This window comes from Gopherus evgoodei, chromosome 11 (assembly GCF_007399415.2).
Source record: "Gopherus evgoodei ecotype Sinaloan lineage chromosome 11, rGopEvg1_v1.p, whole genome shotgun sequence".
Lineage (NCBI taxonomy): Eukaryota > Metazoa > Chordata > Testudines > Testudinidae > Gopherus > Gopherus evgoodei.
The window spans coordinates 45,568,321-45,585,256 of NC_044332.1; the positions used below are offsets into that span (position 1 = coordinate 45,568,321).

Consider the following 16,936-nt stretch of genomic DNA (forward strand, 5'->3'; position numbering starts at 1 on the left):
GGCCTTTTTCTGGATTTCTTCAGCCAGTTCAACTTCTCCTGTCATAGTATCAGGCTGCCATTTGGAACAAGATAAGAGCTTCAGATGAGTGTAGTTATTAGTATTTAAAGAGGCTGTCTGGCTAAAAGGGGAAGCACTCAGTGTTTCTCTCCCTGAAGATGTTCTGTGTAACTTACTCTTTTCCTAACTTACTGTTAATTTCCTTTTAAAGGTAAATTGCAAGTTTAAGTTTTGTAAACTTCCTCAAGCAATGTGTGTGGTATTTTTATTTACAAGCGGAATGCTATTATTGTGTCTTGAGGCACATGCACAGAATGCAAATTAATGCTATACAGTCCCTCCCTCCTTCCCTCCCCCCCCCCCCCCCCCAAAAAAAAAAAAAAAGGAACAAGCAGCTCCCTTCAGAACAAACAATTCCTGGATGACGAGCTAATCATCACATTATGCAGTCAAGTTTGTGTTTTTAAAATGGAGTAAAAATTCCTATTTCTCTAAAAGTACGTGGCAAGTTGGTGTGACATTTCACACCAGGTTGGTTTTTATACCCTTTTAATTTTCTATGTAGTGTGGTTTTGGTTTCTCCTCATGCATTTTTAATAGTTAGGATTTAGGCTCCACCTGAATATTTTTGTGTTTTTTCTTGCAAGGTTTGCTTTTCACTGTTGAGTGATATCTCAAAAACTACTATCTATCAACACAAAGATTGTTAGGAAGGTAGAACTAGAGGTGATATGATGCAACAGTTTTAAATTTTTGATTGAGGGCCATTTTTTGGCCATTATTCACATTATATATGAAAATTTATGCATTATGCAGAAACCTTATTGATGGAGGCTAGGTGCAAACTAACCTGATTAATAGGGTTGGGTGCATGCAAATCTGATTGGATCAGATGTATATAAGACTCATAGATGGAAAGCACATAACTTGATTGATGGTAAGGGCCAAGGCACATGCAACCCTGAGTGGTTGATAGGGATAATTTTTTAGCGTAGGTATATCTATTTTTTTTAAATATGGATTGTAGTGTATTTCCAGGAGAGAGATTTATCATGCATTTAAATAATTTACTGTGTAAATATTTATATTTTTGTTTTTCATTTAGTTATTTATTATTTCCTTCATTGGTTTATAGTAAAGTAAAAAGGGCTAATTGTTTTATATTGCTTTTCCTTTCAGGAACCAAGGCATCTGCAGTTTTTCTGTGAATTCAGCAGTAGTGATATGTATATGTCTTTGGCAGGCAAAAAGATGTCTGGAACACCAGCAAACTATGGATTCTGCTTTAAGGTACAGGCTTAATATTTTGATAAATATATGCTAAAGCAAGCCACAGTTCTTAGGTAAGCTTCAGTTTCGATAAGATTTTAAAAAAAGATTCAGTTGTCTATTATAAAATAGGAGAATTAGTGGCTTTTATTTCAACAGGTATTATCTGCAAGATATGCATTAATGCTAAACAATGTGCTGTGGCCTTCTAGCCTAACAAAGCAGGAGGAGCCAAAGACCTGAAGCAGCTCTGTGCAGATGACGAGCAGAGTAGGACTTGCTGGATGACAGCAATTAGATTACTTAAGGTAAAATCTTCTGTGAAGTTAATTTCTTGCTAGTAATTCACTATGTTAAATGCTTTTACATTTTGAAATAGAGAAGCAAGGGTAACTTGTAGGTTTCAATATAATAAAAATCCTTAATTTTGTACACTGTGGGCTCTTTTTTACTTCTCCCAATAAAGAAGATAGACACCGAATTTCCAGTACAATAGAAAAAGCTGGCACTGCTGCTACTGGTGCTGTCCCCAATTATCATGCAAGAACTTATTTGAGTGGTAGAAGAGGCTGCTTTTAGTGGCAAAGTAGGCAGAATGAGTCATACAGTGTCTGTAAATGGCTAGAATTGAACATACATGTAAGTTATTTCTTAAGAAAATGAAAATTGTAGCCATTTACTCATTGTGGCCAACTTTTTGTGTGTTTTGTGTTTTTGAGGGAGCAAAATTTACACATTCCAGTTTTATACTTAGAGAATTCTCTTTAAATGTAGTGTCAGAAAACCATAATGACAAATATATTTCTAAGGCAAGGATTCCTATTGTCTGTGCAGGCGGTTCTATTTTTAAATTAATGTAATTAAGCTAATAAAAGTCAATCTTTCTAAATGAAATTCATTGTGTAGTATTCAGGAGCTCCTGTGTAATTTTTATTTAATACTTCAAGGTGGTACTACTAAAATCCCCATAATAAACTTTTAGTGATAAGGTATATTTATTTTTTTGGTTTTAGTATGGAATGCAGCTGTATCAGAATTACATGCAACCATATCAAGGTAGAGGTGGCTGCAGTTCTCTGACTATATCACCTATGGTATGTACTGAAATAACTTATTGAGCAAGTAAACTATTTAAAATGGAACCTATTGCAGAAGCAATGTAACCTGTGTCTGTGATCCTAGAAATGTTTATGCGTGTGCTTAAGTTTAAGCATGTGAGCACTTACCAAAACCTTTCGGAACAATGGTCAGATGCCCTTATTGGCATTGGAGCTGAAGGTTGAGCCAGTCAGGAAGTGCTTACTGATTCCATGCACTTCCACTGTGTCTCTTTCTGTGTCAAGTGACTCTTGATGCAGGAAAGAATCTAGCCCTGTATTTGCACCATGCTTGAGCTAAGGAATATTAAGCAAGTCACCACTTTTGTGTAGAGAAACCAATCAGTCCAGCAGCACTCTTGAAAAAGGATTAATATAAATAATCAAACTGAGATTGAATGTGCAGAATATTCTCAGTACAGAAGGCAGTTAATTTTTCACATCCCTGAATCATAATTCACAGCAATGCAGATCCCATTCTCTAAACTCCCCTTTTATCCAGACATCACCTTTTGTCCAGTCCTTGTTTGCACCTTTTGTAAAAGTTTAAGCAGATTGTAATTCATTGGCCCGATCTTCTGCTCAGGATATGGCCCCAGGATTTGAAGTTATTCAGGTGTGATCTGTGATGAAGTAGTTGTAATTAAATGTTTTTTATAGGAGTAGGCTGTCCTAATACCTATTATTGAAATCTCTTCTGTTCTGAGTTCTAAAGGAACCTTTCTAGGGTTGTAACCAAATAGGACTATTTTAAGGCTACATATTTTTGGTTAGGAAGCTTTAACTGCACAGGCATATCTTTTGTGCGCTACATACACATTGCTTCAAATTAGAGAAGGATAGGGATTGTTCTATTTATTCATATCCCAGTGCCCACCAATAGTTGCTGTGGAGCTACTGTACTTAGTATCAAGCTTATTTTATAAACCAGAGTGCCTAAGATACAAGTGCTAACTTTGAGTCTTCCTTTCCTGTGAATCCATGTTTACTCAGTTACATGAAACATTAAATTACTTCCCCCTTGCAAACCTGACCATCAGAATATTTTATACAAGAACTTGCATTTACTGTTTTTATGCTCCTTCATAACAGCCAGGAGTTTAACAGAAAGGTCTGAAGTAGATCTTACAATCAGTGAAGGCATACAAACTAACATTACTCAGTTCATCTTAGCAGTCCCACAAAAACTTCCACTAGAAGTTTAGATTGTGAAGCCTAGTGTACAGTCACACATACTCCAAGTATTTAGCAAGTTTGGTTGAATTTAAATGGCCTGGGGAGAGGGGAAAGAGATGGGGGAGAAACAAAGTAGAGTATAAGAATCTTTCTCCAAGGGTCTGAAGGTGATCTCAATTCCCTCTCCCTCCTTGTTTTAGGGGTGTTGTAAAGGGCTTTTGAACAGAAAAGAAAGTGCCAAAGCCACAGAAAACACAATAAGATTGTTATTGGCACCCTCTATTCCAGAGCGGCTTGATGTCTCGGAAAAATAAGGCTCTTTGGCTCTTTGAGCACTAGCAGAAAAATTCTTGCCTAAAGATGGTTAACTTCAGGCTGTACAGGCTGGCCATATTATGTCCGCAGCATTGGACACAGACGACTCCAGGCTGAAGTGTGGAGTTAATAGGCTTTCCTACTTATGTAGTAATGTGGGCTTCCTCCCCTACCCCATCTCAGCCTGCCCATTCACATGGAACTGAGCTCATCGAGTTGAGTAGCACTGTTCTGTTTGAAAGAGGTCTGCATTGTGAATACCAAATTATATTAAGCAGTATGTGTTTAGCAGTTCTCAAAAGCTATAATAGTAGGTATGCCCCTCATATACCCACTCTTAAATTTAGATGGGACCTTGGTAAAGCTATATTTTCACAACTGTACTGTGGTACTCACATCGATGTATGATTTAGCTATCAAAAAGGTTCCATTGTTTTTTCATGATTTGCAGTTTTCTTTAATAACTCTATTCAGTGTGGCCATTGAAAAGGAAATTGCATCCTTGATGGACTTCCCCTCTCTCTTAATGTATCAGAGTCTCAGATCAGTGATGGAATATTACAGAATCGTCTTGGAAATTTTTAGTCCTTTGGAAATGGTTCAATGGGTGTGGTTTTTTTGGTAACAGTATTTGAGTTTCAGGGAAGTTGAAATTACTTCTCAGCATGTGTGAGTACAGTTATTTTGTAAGGATCTAGTTTTACAGCATTGGTGAGACCACATACTCCAGTTCATACCTGTGGCTTTTTTGGTAGATGGAGGCTATCATTTGAAGTAAGCAGAGCAAAAGTTTTTTGTGTCTAGTGTCTCATGACAACTATCTTAAACTAGCCATAAATAGTAAGCTGAGAGAGTTTAAATTCACAACTAGCTACAGCTGGTGAGGACCAATCTTCAGTAGCTTAAGCATCTTCAGACCAGGTACTATTGGCTGCAGTGATGCAAAAACAAGACACATATTATAAGTCTTACGATACTAAGTAGTCATTACCTTCTCCTTCCTCCCACATTTATCTTGCCAACTGGCCAAACTTTAAAGTTCAACTGGATAGTCTTCCTTGAAGAGAATTAGAACTACAAATGTTGTCCAAAGTGAAACAAATCTTGGTTGAGAGAAGAAAACCTTATAAAAATTTGAAACACAACCGGCAAAATGTAATGTTATTTCAAAATAAGGTGTTTGTTTTTTTTTTCAAATCTGAATTTCTCTCTTTCCCCCCGTCCTCTGCCCCAGAGAAGTATTTCAGAAAATTCCCTGGTAGCAATGGACTTCTCAGGACATAGAAGCAGAGTTATTGAAAATCCAACAGAAGCCCTTTCAGTTGCAGTTGAAGAAGGGTTAGCATGGCGGGTATAAACACCTTTACTTTTTCAAAATATTTTTTCTAATTTTATTTTCACCCACAAAGTTTTGACACATGAATTTTTTTTTCTCTCCCACTCAGAGAAAAGGGTGTTTACGACTCAACACACATGGAAGTCCTACCACTTCTCAAAGTGCCACATCTAGTGTAGGTATGTGTGAATTAATTTACAGCTCCAGAAGAGATGCAATAATGTTTATAACGATCTTTATAATTTTTCCAGCAATACATAGAACACAACTGTGGTTTCACCATAAAATCTCTAGGGATGAAGCTCAACGACTTATTTTACAGCAAGGACTTGTAGATGGGTAAGTTGATTTCTTTTCTTAACTTTTTTGGGTTGTAGTTACAGTCAGAAAAATAACTATGTAGAAACATTTGCTTATTGCAGGGTTTGTGACATGATATCTGCTTAATGGAAGTAAAATAAAAACATTCATTTTATTAGAGCTATGGGAGTATGAGTTGGATTGTATTAGGGATCTTTCTTCAACAATAAAATAGCGCTCTGAAGCTCTGATCCTGCAGTTGAGTGGATGGACTGCTGCATTTTCACAGAGCCATGTTGAAAGCAATGGGCTCTGGATTGGCACAACAATCTGTCATCTATACTGTCAACTGTAAGATCAGGGCCTCAAATTGGATTCCAGCATCTCTTACTAGTGATGACTCAGAAAACATTGCTTGGCTTTCATACCATCTCTGCCCAGTTTACAAATGTAAATGGATTCTTCCAACTGCCAGCGCTAGAAACTCAACCTCAGATTTGAAAGTAATTGAGAGAGAGTAAATGTTGAACTTCAGGATGAGTCATTTAGTCTTCTAATGATATACTTTAAATATTCTTTCTCTGGAAAAAAAGTACAAATATAATGTATATTTCATATTTATTTGTCTAAATTTTCGTATTTATTTGATTGCTTCCAAATCTCTTCTCCTGCCTTGCTGTAATACAGCCCTATAACTCATCTGTATAAGTTCCCCTCTTATGTTGGCCTCCCTGCTGGCCTTCCAGATATGAACTCTTACCATCCATCTAACCTATTAGATTGGGCGACTACTTCAAATCTTCCTGGAACTCATAGCAATGCTGTTGGGAACCCCTTTAGATCACTGATTTAACAGTTTCCTATATCTGTCAGGAAGGGCTTCACAAAAAGTGGCTCACAGTGCTGAAAACATTTTCCATTGTGGAGCTCTGAATCTCTGCTGCAAAACCAAGAGCTCCATCCTCCTTGGATTCTGTTCACTGCAATGATATTAGCAGCTGGTCTAATAAAAGAAAGTAAGATTTCTAGTAATGTACCCAGCAAGTAATGGTTCTGAGGTATGCAGATTTAAAGTTGCAAAACCCGCTTTTTAAATGAAAAAAATAAGAGAAACTGGATTGGGAAGCAAAGAGCATTTGAGCCTAGAAAGTGACCCAAAGTTACCTCCGTACAATGTTAGTGTGTGATAATACCCTGGTGTCTATAGAGAGATGTGCATTGCAGTTTGGTAGGAGGGATCTTGTTGAATAGACTGTCTCTAGAATTGTTTGAAACTGCTGGTACCTGTAATCATGGACTGGCAGCTTGTATTGAACACAGATATATCTGCCCAAATTGTAGACTAGACTTTAGTGGTAACTGGCACTGATAATACAGTATGTGACAAATGTTTCACTTGCTTAGTTGTCTGAAAAAATGAACTACCACCTTTAATGTAGAGGCTTTGCATGAGAGTAATAAGATGTTCTTCCTGTATAGGTTTGCACATGTATTAGGCAAAATTCTGCATTCCTTGTGCAGAGCCTTGGTGGGTGTCAGTTCAAAGATAAGTGTTCCAGGCAATGAAACCCACTATGTAGATGCAAACAGATTATAGGCTGCTGTTCTAATGTGTGTCCTGATAAATAGTGTTCATACTGGCTTATAAAAAAGGAAAGTTAATAGTTTAACAAGGGCTATTATGTAAAGGAACTGCAGCAGGCTGATAATGGTGCCATCATGTGAAGAGAGTGCTGAACCTAATTACAGATAGCAACAATTTTAAAGCATTTTTTTGAGACTCATCATGGTACAACCGCTTTCTCAGGGGATCAAGGGAATACTAATGAGTCACAGATCTAATCTCCAGTAATTTTTACAAACTTGTCTATTTCTGGAAAGTTTGTGAGCACTGCATGTTTCTAGGTCATTTTTCTTCCCAAGTTTTACTACATGCCAAATTTAGGTGAAGTAGTGCGATAATAATTTTGAAAGCATTTGGGGCTATTTTACTTTTAATCCAAGTTTACATGTTTGTTAGTTTCTCTGTGGAGCTTAGGAAATGCAACAAATAAATAAAATACATTTATGACAGATATACAACTGGTGTGTGTGTGTGTGTGTGTGTGTGTATAGAGAGAGAGAATACTCTGGGATGTTTCATTTTGGATCTACTAAATTTTAAGCAATGATATTTGCTTTAAAGCATGGCAGAAGCTGCAGCGAGATTATGGTTATGATATTTGACTCTTAGTGGCTGTTTGAAGGCTTTTTAGTTAATAAATTGCTGACAGCCAGTATTTAAAACTACTAGGCTTCTGATGCATGGAAAGGATAATGTCATTGTCATCATCAAAGAGCCCAGTTCACTATGCATCTGGTCAAGCAGGGAACTTCTTACAAATCAGGGTTATTTGGGCTTTGGCACTCAAGGTACATGTTTGTATGTGTAGGTCGGGGTGGGGGGTTGATGATTTTAGATATATACCTGGATACTTTTGTTTGCTCATTCATTATGTGAGCTTTAAAAGCTCCTGAAGCTTAGGGTTGAGGGACTTCATCATCTAAAAGGAAATAACCCACACTTAACACAAAAACAGGGTTAGGAAAGGCTTTAACTAGTTTAAAAAAAATAAATAAATAAGAAAACAAAGGATGAGGCCCAATAACAAAGAGACAAGGCTGCTGAAACGAATGGGCCTTATGATGTGCCCTAAAATGAAATTATGAATATGAATGTGTTGGCTGAGTCCTGATCCTCCTTTCCAGCCTCTTCTCTTGTGGTCTGATGTAATTACCCAGGATGTTTGATTTGGACAGTAAGCTGCTTAGGATGGGGGCCTTATTTTGAATGTCTGTAAAGTGCTATGCTCAAATAATGAAATTGTATGTTTTCCAGACCAGTTTGTCCATCCTTAATGTTAATGTTTGAATTATAAAATACCATATGATTTATTCATAGGATCTAACTGTAGCCTGAAAACTTTTTTTCACAGCCCTGGAAAGGGCAAAGAGATGATTTTTTGGCCACTAGATGGTGTGCTAGAGCTTTTTTAGAAAAGTCTAAGTATATTCATCACTCTATAACTTACTTAAACCCAATTAGCTACTTTTACTGGTATAATATATGCATAGTTGCCAATATATGTATTTTTTTTCTCCCCCTGGACATGTCTTCAAATGAACTGAGCATCAGGGTTCTGAGGTTATCCTGGTGAATTTTAGTTTATTTTAAAATAAAATGATCAGGGACTTCAGAATTGCTAACCCTAGATAAATCCTCCTTTATAGGTATTGTTATAATAACCATTCATTGGTGATGGGAGAAACTCAAAAGTTTGGGGATTTACATTAACATGTAGCAGTTCGGGGGCCTATATGAGCCAATGGAGGACCCTATAAGATTCCTATCATCCTCTTTTTCCCACACAACTTTCCTTCCCCTAACGGCCTATCCTTTGAATGTAATTGTTTGATAGAAGTGTGTGTGTGTGGGGGGGGGGGGCAAATTGCTCACTACCCTTACACTCCACTAGCATGTACATGCAGAGGATAGAAGACTAGTTCTTATTCTATTGGTGACTATAAGAGGCAGCCACTCATATTCTCTACCCATGTTGATTTCTCCTTCAGTGGATTCTTTCTTCCTTTCCCTCTTTATTTTGGAGTGGCTACCCCTCTCTCAGTTCTGCATTATTATTCATCCAGTCCAGATTGTCTCCACGCCAACTGTAGCAACTGCTTTGTTCTATATCTTTTAAGCTATTCTCTTCTGCACATATTCTAGCCCCGAACCTAAAGATTAATTGAAGCAGCAGAGGACACGGCTATGGCAGGTGCTATTCCATCCTTTCTGCATAGCAGTTCCTATTGCCAATACTGCTCCAAAATCCCTCCAGCTGCAGTGTTGCCCAGGACAATGGCTGTCAGAAAAACTTGTCTGGAATGGCTTTTCAAGTCTTAGAACAGCCCAACTAAGACTGGGTCTGTTAATATTTTACTTGAGCTCTGCAATAAAACAACCAGTAATTTGTAAGCTTGAGAGTTTGATCCTGAATGGGGAATTTTCTTGCTCTACAGATAATGTTTGTTGTATGCATATATTTGCCAGTTGTAACAATCTGGCCAACATAAAGTCTTGTACCATATCTCCTATAAACTTTCCATTGAACCAACAGCTTGCAAAGTTAGCAATCTCATATGCATTTGCTGTTATGCCATATGAGCAACACTCACATAAATTGGGATTTTCAAAAGCCCTTAAAGGAATTAGATGCCCAAATTCCATTGATTTTAATGGGAGTAAGGTGCTTAATTCCATTAGCCTCCTTTGAAATTTCCAGCCATACTATTTGAAGATTTAAAGAAACAAGTAGCAATGTACCAAGTGGACTATTGAATATAGAAACTGAAATGTTCTCCTTCACTCTGAAGTATATTCTAAGGTAAAATTTCCATATGTCAATCTACTGGATATTGGTACCTGTGGCGGCTTCTGATGAAAATAAATAAGTTTTTACAATTCCAATTCCAGTGTGAAAAACCACAGGCTGCCAATTCTTAGCATTCTATCCCTGTATAATTTGTGATTTTTGGTAGCTGTCAAGATCTTGGTCAAAACTTTGCTAAAAGTGCAAACTCTTAAACATGGTTTTTATGTCTGGGATAAAGAGCTACACCTTGATATTGACATACAGCAGCTGTTAACTTTAAATACTTTGTATCCATCACTGTGTAGATGCATATTTTTTTCACATGAGACACAGTGTTTGATGAAATAAACTATTTTAAAGCTTGTATTTCCAATTCTGATACTTTCTCAAAACATATAAAGGTTTAAAGCAGAACTCTTGAAATTAAACTTTGGTACAAAATTGGTTGAATTATTTTTGATGTTCCTTAATACTGTGTTTGCAATTCATTACAGTGTTCATTGGAAAGCTACAAACAATTTCTGACAATTCAACATGAGCTTACTTTGAAAATTCCTAATCTCTCTCCCTAGGGTTTTCTTGGTACGGGATAGCCAAAGTAATCCCAAAACGTTTGTATTGTCAATGAGCCATGGACTAAAAATAAAGCACTTTCAAATTGTACCAGTAAGTAACACTTCTTAATTTGTATATAACTGAAAAGGCGTAATAGTGTGCCATACTTTTGAAGATATTTTCTTCTGGTATATGGAAGATGGTAGATATTGGTACTATAGTATTAGACACTAGAAAAGCTTGTCTCTCTCACCAGCAGAAGTTTGGTCCAACAAAAGCTATTATCTCACCCACCTTGTGTCTCTAATATCCTGGAACCAACACAGTTACAACAACCCTGCAGAGATAGAATTAAAGATTTTATGGACCTTGCTGTTTGATTTGTTATAAGATTTGGCAATATTGTTTGGGTTTTGTGTGAGCTGTCCTAAGATGAGGGCAAGTCTGTTTTTCAAACTAAATAGACAACACCTCTTATGGGATAAAAATGTTTTATTTTCGAATGTCTCTCAGCTTCCTGACCCCACACCTTTTTTTTCTTAAATTTTGGTTAGATGGACCCACCTAGGTTAGAAATCTTAGCCACATGCACAGGCACTCGCTCTGTTCAGAGCAGCTTCTTTCATGTCTCAGGGCCCAGTCTTTTTGATTCAGTGCCCTGTGACCCTTCTGTCCCCACACTGGTTATCAAGAAGCTCCCAGTCAGCACCTGGGTCCAGTACAATGAGTAGTTTTTAAAAAATTTAAAAAATTCTGCCCAAATATATAAAATGTTCTCCTGATCCCAAAGGGTCAACCAATCATTTAGAGTCTAAAACATGCCAGCCAATCTTTTAGTGTCTAAAACTAAACGTTTATTATAAAGGAAAAAAAAGAGAGAACAAAAAGAGAGATGGTAAAGCAGTCACATACATACAAAGACTTCAGTCCATCAGGTTCCTAGCAGTATTGGTGAGTTTGCTGGCTTGAAAGTCCTTCTGTAACGCATGGAAGTACAGCCATATTTCCATTACTTTCTCAGTGAAAGCATGTGATGCTCTTGACATGACAGTGGGGTAATTTCATCCATTGCACTGACTCTGGAGGCAGTATTAAAGTTCTTACACTTTCTTTCCATCCTGCTTTGTTGAAATATATTTTCATTGCCTGCTTTAGCCCTGGTGCTTTGCCTTTACCTAGGAGCCACAGCTACTATTTCTCTTTCCACAAAGAACATCCCTCCCAGACAGTCTTCTACCCACAATCTCCAGGCTTCTTGATAAACCCAACAGAGGAAGCTAATTATCAGGGGATTCTTCTATTCTGCAGGACTGGGCGCTTTCCCAAATGCTCTTTCTTTTGACTCACTGGTGCTTTGTGGCTCCAGTGAGAGATATCAGAGGGCCATCATTTGGTATTTCCGTGCTTCACCCTGCTTCTGTAGCCTGCATCCTAGAAACCCCCCTCTTTGCTGCACAATGGAGCTGAAACACTTCAGGGGATTCAGTAAATCTGATCTAGTACTTGAAAACCAGCCTGTAACCCCTTAAGCATTGTGAACCATTAAGCAAAGTCAGTGCCAGGAGAAAAACATCCATAGTTTTGCACTGCCTAGACAGCTGGGGTGGTGGTATCTCTCACCTAAATAGTTCAAGGAGGTGGCTCTTGGCGCCAGTGTCTTTCCTCTTTGGACCCACCCTGTGTTCCCTATAGTCAGGGCCACCAACGATGTAACTCCGTTATCCAGTTGTTTCTATCTGTCCTTAGATCAGATGGACTATAGTTGAAACAGCTTCTTAGATTCCATGCAAAAACCGAATGATTCAGTTCCATCAGGATGGCACTCCTTTGACTTACCAACTTCAGAGATCACCTTCTCTTTCCCCTATCAGGATATAGGCCTCTAGTTCTTTAACTTCTCCTGTGCAGGAAACTTCAGTTCCTCTTTAGAAATTTCCCCTTCCCTCTGACCCAGACACGCCTCCAATTCCCTTCTGAAAAACCAATCATTTCTCATACACCTCTGCAGGTTGCTCTGCAATAGGATCCCTGGTGGTGGAAGAGGAAATATCCGCTTGGTAGCACTCACAGTCAAGAGTCAGACCAACTTTTCCATGAGATGATCTGGAGGATCTCATCACATTTATTCATACCATTTGGAAACCTAGGAACCTTTGTCTACATCACTTCAATCCAAACAAGATTCTCTTAAAATGAAAAGTTAAAAAGGCAAAGCCGTTTATCCTATTCCACAGTCACTAGAAAAAATAGTGTAAAACAGAACAATTCAAGCCAGAAAGAGAGCACACAAGAAACCGAGCCTCATGAAAATAATAGGTCCAAAAGGACAATGTTCTAAATTCTCATCCATTCCAAATATTGATCCCTCCTCCTTATACCTGCGCCAAGAGTGCTCTCTGTGTAGGAAGATACTGATTTCAGTTGATGGAGCAGGGGCCTGAGACTTTGATTTTTTTTTAAGACATTTCCCTAAAACACAAGATTATTTTACTCCTACTCCTTCTGAAGGATGGCATGCTTCACTTTTGTAAAATAGATTTGGAAAGAAGTTGTCATCTATTTTTTTTTAAACAATTATTTTCCCCATCAAATTTTGATGGCTCCAGCATCTCCATTAATTAATTGCTTAGAAGGAAGTATGACCTGCATGGGCAAATGTATGGCCTAGTAATCCTAGTTTGAAGGGACAAATATCCCTTGTTTAATTCCTCACCTCATCTTTTTCCAGGGATCAGAGGAAAAAAAAAAACCCTGTCATTTTTTACACAAATGAAACAATCAGTCCAGTTCCCACTGATCACTAAAGTCAGGAATTCTGCTTCATGTTCTTCAGATCCCCAAAGGATTGGAGGTTTTTGCCAAGTTTTGGATGAGTGAAACTTAAACTGATCTGTTAATAATGTCTGCTTTTGCACAAGGCCTCTAGCCTGCCAGTGCTGAGAGAACACATCAAATGAGTTCTTGTATTTAATGGATGTAAAGCAGCATTTCTCCAGCTTCGCCAATATTAGCAATTTATTTAGCGATTCGTGCAGGGATGTTGCACGATCACAAATGGATGTGTGATTGGAAAGTTGGAAGGGGAAATGGCAGAAAACAATTTCTCTTTATGAGATGCACCATCTGTGAGAATGTTTGAATGTTCCTTTAAAAAAAAAATCCTTCACTGCTATATGTTCCATTCCCAATTTATGCTTTATGACTCTGGGCTGCCACGATCAATTAATCACCATATATTCTGCTCTTCTAATGTCTAGAAAGCTAATGGCTATTCAGCTGTTCAAGTTGAGAGAGGAAAGGGATACAATTACAGTAGTTCTTGGACAATCATCTTCTAATAAAAACTTGATCATTCAGAATAACAACTTTGCAAACATGCTGAACATGTCAGATTCTTAGACACTGTTTTCTTCATTAATCTGCTGAAAAGCTGTGTTTGCCTTGAGGAAATATTCATGCAATTCATTTCAAGGCAAACATCGGTTTGGGAATAACAAAAAACAGTTGAATTTTAATTCCTGGTTAACAAATGCCTCAGCTCTGCAATGTCTATCATGTTGGCATGATGGTTGTATGCATGCGTAGAGTCTCCTGGATGACAGTGTATCTTCATATTTCTTGCTGGAAAATAGGCATTATCAGACCCATAGTGTGACATATGTTAACACTTCCTTACCTAGTAGTGTTTGTCCTGGACTGGTGAAATCTGAAAAAAGGAACTTAGAAGCTGCCTCCAGACTTAGAATGGGTAGGATAACCCAGTAGTTGTGGCCAGTGCAACTGCTGCTTACACTGAGAAACCTTAATTACAGGTAAGAGAACTAATTTTATCCATCCCAGAAGGATGGTTACATCTTTCCTCTATGCTGCAGTAACTGATGCTGCAATGTGATCACCATTTTAGGGCCTTCTTTTGTGCACTACTATCCGCTGTTGATAAATTGCCATCTTTCATTAATTGATCAATATTACTGTTAAGTATCAAATGTTTTAGTACCAAGGCTTCAGATTCCCTTTTCTGCTGATTGAGGACATTCTTTTAGCCAAATAATTAGTTTAAGAGTTAATTAGGTGATGCAAATTATGGGGCTATCCATTTGTAATAGTTTAAAATTGGAAATATTCCCTGTAAATCTGTGTGTGTGTATTTTAAAGTTAGCCAAGGTAACCTTACAGTGGGTATTCTCCTTCTCCTTCTCCTTTCCTGTGGTTAGCGTGCTAGTATACACATGGCTGTCTGGAGCAGCAGGAGTCTTTCTCTCTTTTTCCTCTCCTCCTGCTCCCCTGTTGCTCCCTCCGGAAGCAATGAACATATTACTGTGCTGCCACCATCATGGTAATCAACAGTAGAAGGCTCCTGCCTGGAAGCACCTTCTGCAGCAAAGGCTACATCAATGCACAAAAGTAACTATGAATATACAGCCACCCACTGCTACACAAAATATACTAGGTACACAGCAAATGAGTATAACGAGCGTAGAACAAAAAGTAGTTCTAATATGACACCTCTTTGTTTGGAGGGAGAGAGAGAGAGAGAGAATGTATGCCTAAATTCAGATTTCTTATTTTATGAAGGCTTAAGGTTTTTATAGTTCCAATTAAATCTTTGCATGTGATATTAGATGTTCTTTCTGAATAAAAGCAAAGGCATAATAGGCTGATGTTAGCAATTTTCATGGCCTAATGTTCTAATACATATTCAGCCTTGCTTCCTTTTACCTTATGCATTTGCCTAAAATTGACAAGAAGTTAGAGAATGCACTACTTTTCTATTGGTCACTTCTGAATTTGCTATGAATGAACACTAAGCTTCTCCCCTTCACCACAGACTATAAATAACTCAGGACAACGAATCTACACAAAGATGTCACAAGGCCTGATTTCATTAAAGATCAACAATGTACATATTTTGAATGTCTGACAAACACTGTAGCTCAATAGCGTTTTGTTATTTTTTGTGTTTTTCCCTTTTACAGCTGGAAGATGATGGAAAGCTATTCTATACACTGGATGATGGTCACACTAGATTTACTGATCTCATCCAGCTTGTGGAGTTCTACCAGCTCAATAAAGGAGTATTACCTTGCAAGTTAAAACACTATTGTGCCCGAATTGCTCTTTAACCAAAACCAAGTTGGTTCACCAAATAGAAAAAAGGAGATGCTAGAACACTTTTCCAAGGCAATTTCCTAGGAGGAAAAGTCAATATATTGAAATGGTTGTGATTTTCAGATGCAAAGAAAAGTTTATATGCTCTGTACAGAAAGTACTTTGCATTGTAATTATCACTGCAAAATAACTTTACAATCAAATGAACTTCAGAAAATATTTCATGTGAAATTATGTAATGTTGCAGCACTGGAAATCTTTTTCAAATGCAAATAGATATTTTTAATATTATGCAACTTTATTTACCAAAATAAAATTGGAGGGTGCCTCATTGTTAGTAATAGATGACTAATAAATGAGTTAATTGCATTCAGAAATGCTCTACATTGTGGAATAGAAATTGTGTGTGCGGAGTATAACATCAGCTTTTGGGTGGAAAAACTCTAGAAGCTGGATCGTACTTAATTTGTAAATCAAAATTATTTTGCACTATATTTTTAAATGCTATTTTGTGGCTTATTGCATTCAAAAGTGAAAATATTCTGAATTAACCCATTAAAATTTCTTCTAATGTCTTGACTAATTCTGGATCAGTTGTGTTATGAATTATGCTGTTGCTGTTGTGATAGTACCCTTTAAAGGTTTTCTCTTTTAAGTAGTGACTTAAGCCACATTTTATTATACAGATTTGGAGCTGTTGTGCATATGCACATGCATATATGTATTTTGCAGTACACATAATGTGCATGTATACACATGCAATCTTTTATTTATCCATAGGCACTTAAGAAAGCCCTGATTTTAGTGTTATATTTTTGAAGTAAGGGTATGTGGAATGCTATCCCCTCCCAAAATAAGTGTTAAACTGGATTGTGGTTTTCTGTGTGTGTGGTTCTGTCATGATACAATTCCCCACTCTGAACCTTAGCGTCCAAAAGATGGGGTACCAGCATGAATTCCTCTAAGCTTAATTACCAGCTTAGAACCTGTAGTGCTGCCACCAACCAGGAATTCCAGTGCCTGGTACACTCTGGTCCCCCCCCCCAATACCTTGCCCGGGGCATCCCAGACCCTCTGGATCTTAACCCAAGGAAAGTAAACCCTTTCCCTCACCGTTGCCTCTCCCAGGCTTCCCCTCCCTGGGTTACCCTGGAATATCACTGTGTGATTCAAACTCCTTGAATCACAAAACAGAGAGGACAATTTACCTTCCTCCCTCCTTCTCTTTCCCCCTCCCAGACTCTTCCTGAGAGAAAGTAATCCTGGCACAGAGAGAAAGCAGCCTCTCTCTCCCTTTTCCTTCCTTTCTCCCCACCAATTCCCTGGTGAATCCAGACCTAGTCCCCTGGGGTCTCACCAGAATAAAA

The 16,936-nt window shown here is 37.9% G+C and overlaps 1 protein-coding gene across 4 annotated transcripts in view; it reads left to right on the plus strand.

The window, feature by feature from the left end:
- The window catches only part of GRB14 (growth factor receptor bound protein 14), a 91,759-nt gene extending 75,648 nt beyond the window's left edge, over nucleotides 1-16,111 (plus strand). For 2 of the 4 annotated variants that reach the window (XM_030580991.1, XM_030580989.1), the window contains 8 exons: nucleotides 1,180-1,290; nucleotides 1,482-1,577; nucleotides 2,283-2,363; nucleotides 5,092-5,208; nucleotides 5,303-5,372; nucleotides 5,445-5,532; nucleotides 10,478-10,571; nucleotides 15,437-16,111. In XM_030580991.1, coding sequence (XP_030436851.1) covers nucleotides 1,180-1,290; nucleotides 1,482-1,577; nucleotides 2,283-2,363; nucleotides 5,092-5,208; nucleotides 5,303-5,372; nucleotides 5,445-5,532; nucleotides 10,478-10,571; nucleotides 15,437-15,583 — 804 coding nt within the window. In that variant the 3' untranslated portion in view covers nucleotides 15,584-16,111. Of the gene's footprint in view, nucleotides 1-1,179; nucleotides 1,291-1,481; nucleotides 1,578-2,282; nucleotides 2,364-5,091; nucleotides 5,209-5,302; nucleotides 5,533-10,477; nucleotides 10,572-15,436 lie in introns of those variants that run through there. The other 2 variants (XM_030580988.1, XM_030580990.1) reach the window with 2 other exon arrangements.
- The last annotated feature ends 825 nt before the right edge of the window (nucleotides 16,112-16,936 follow it).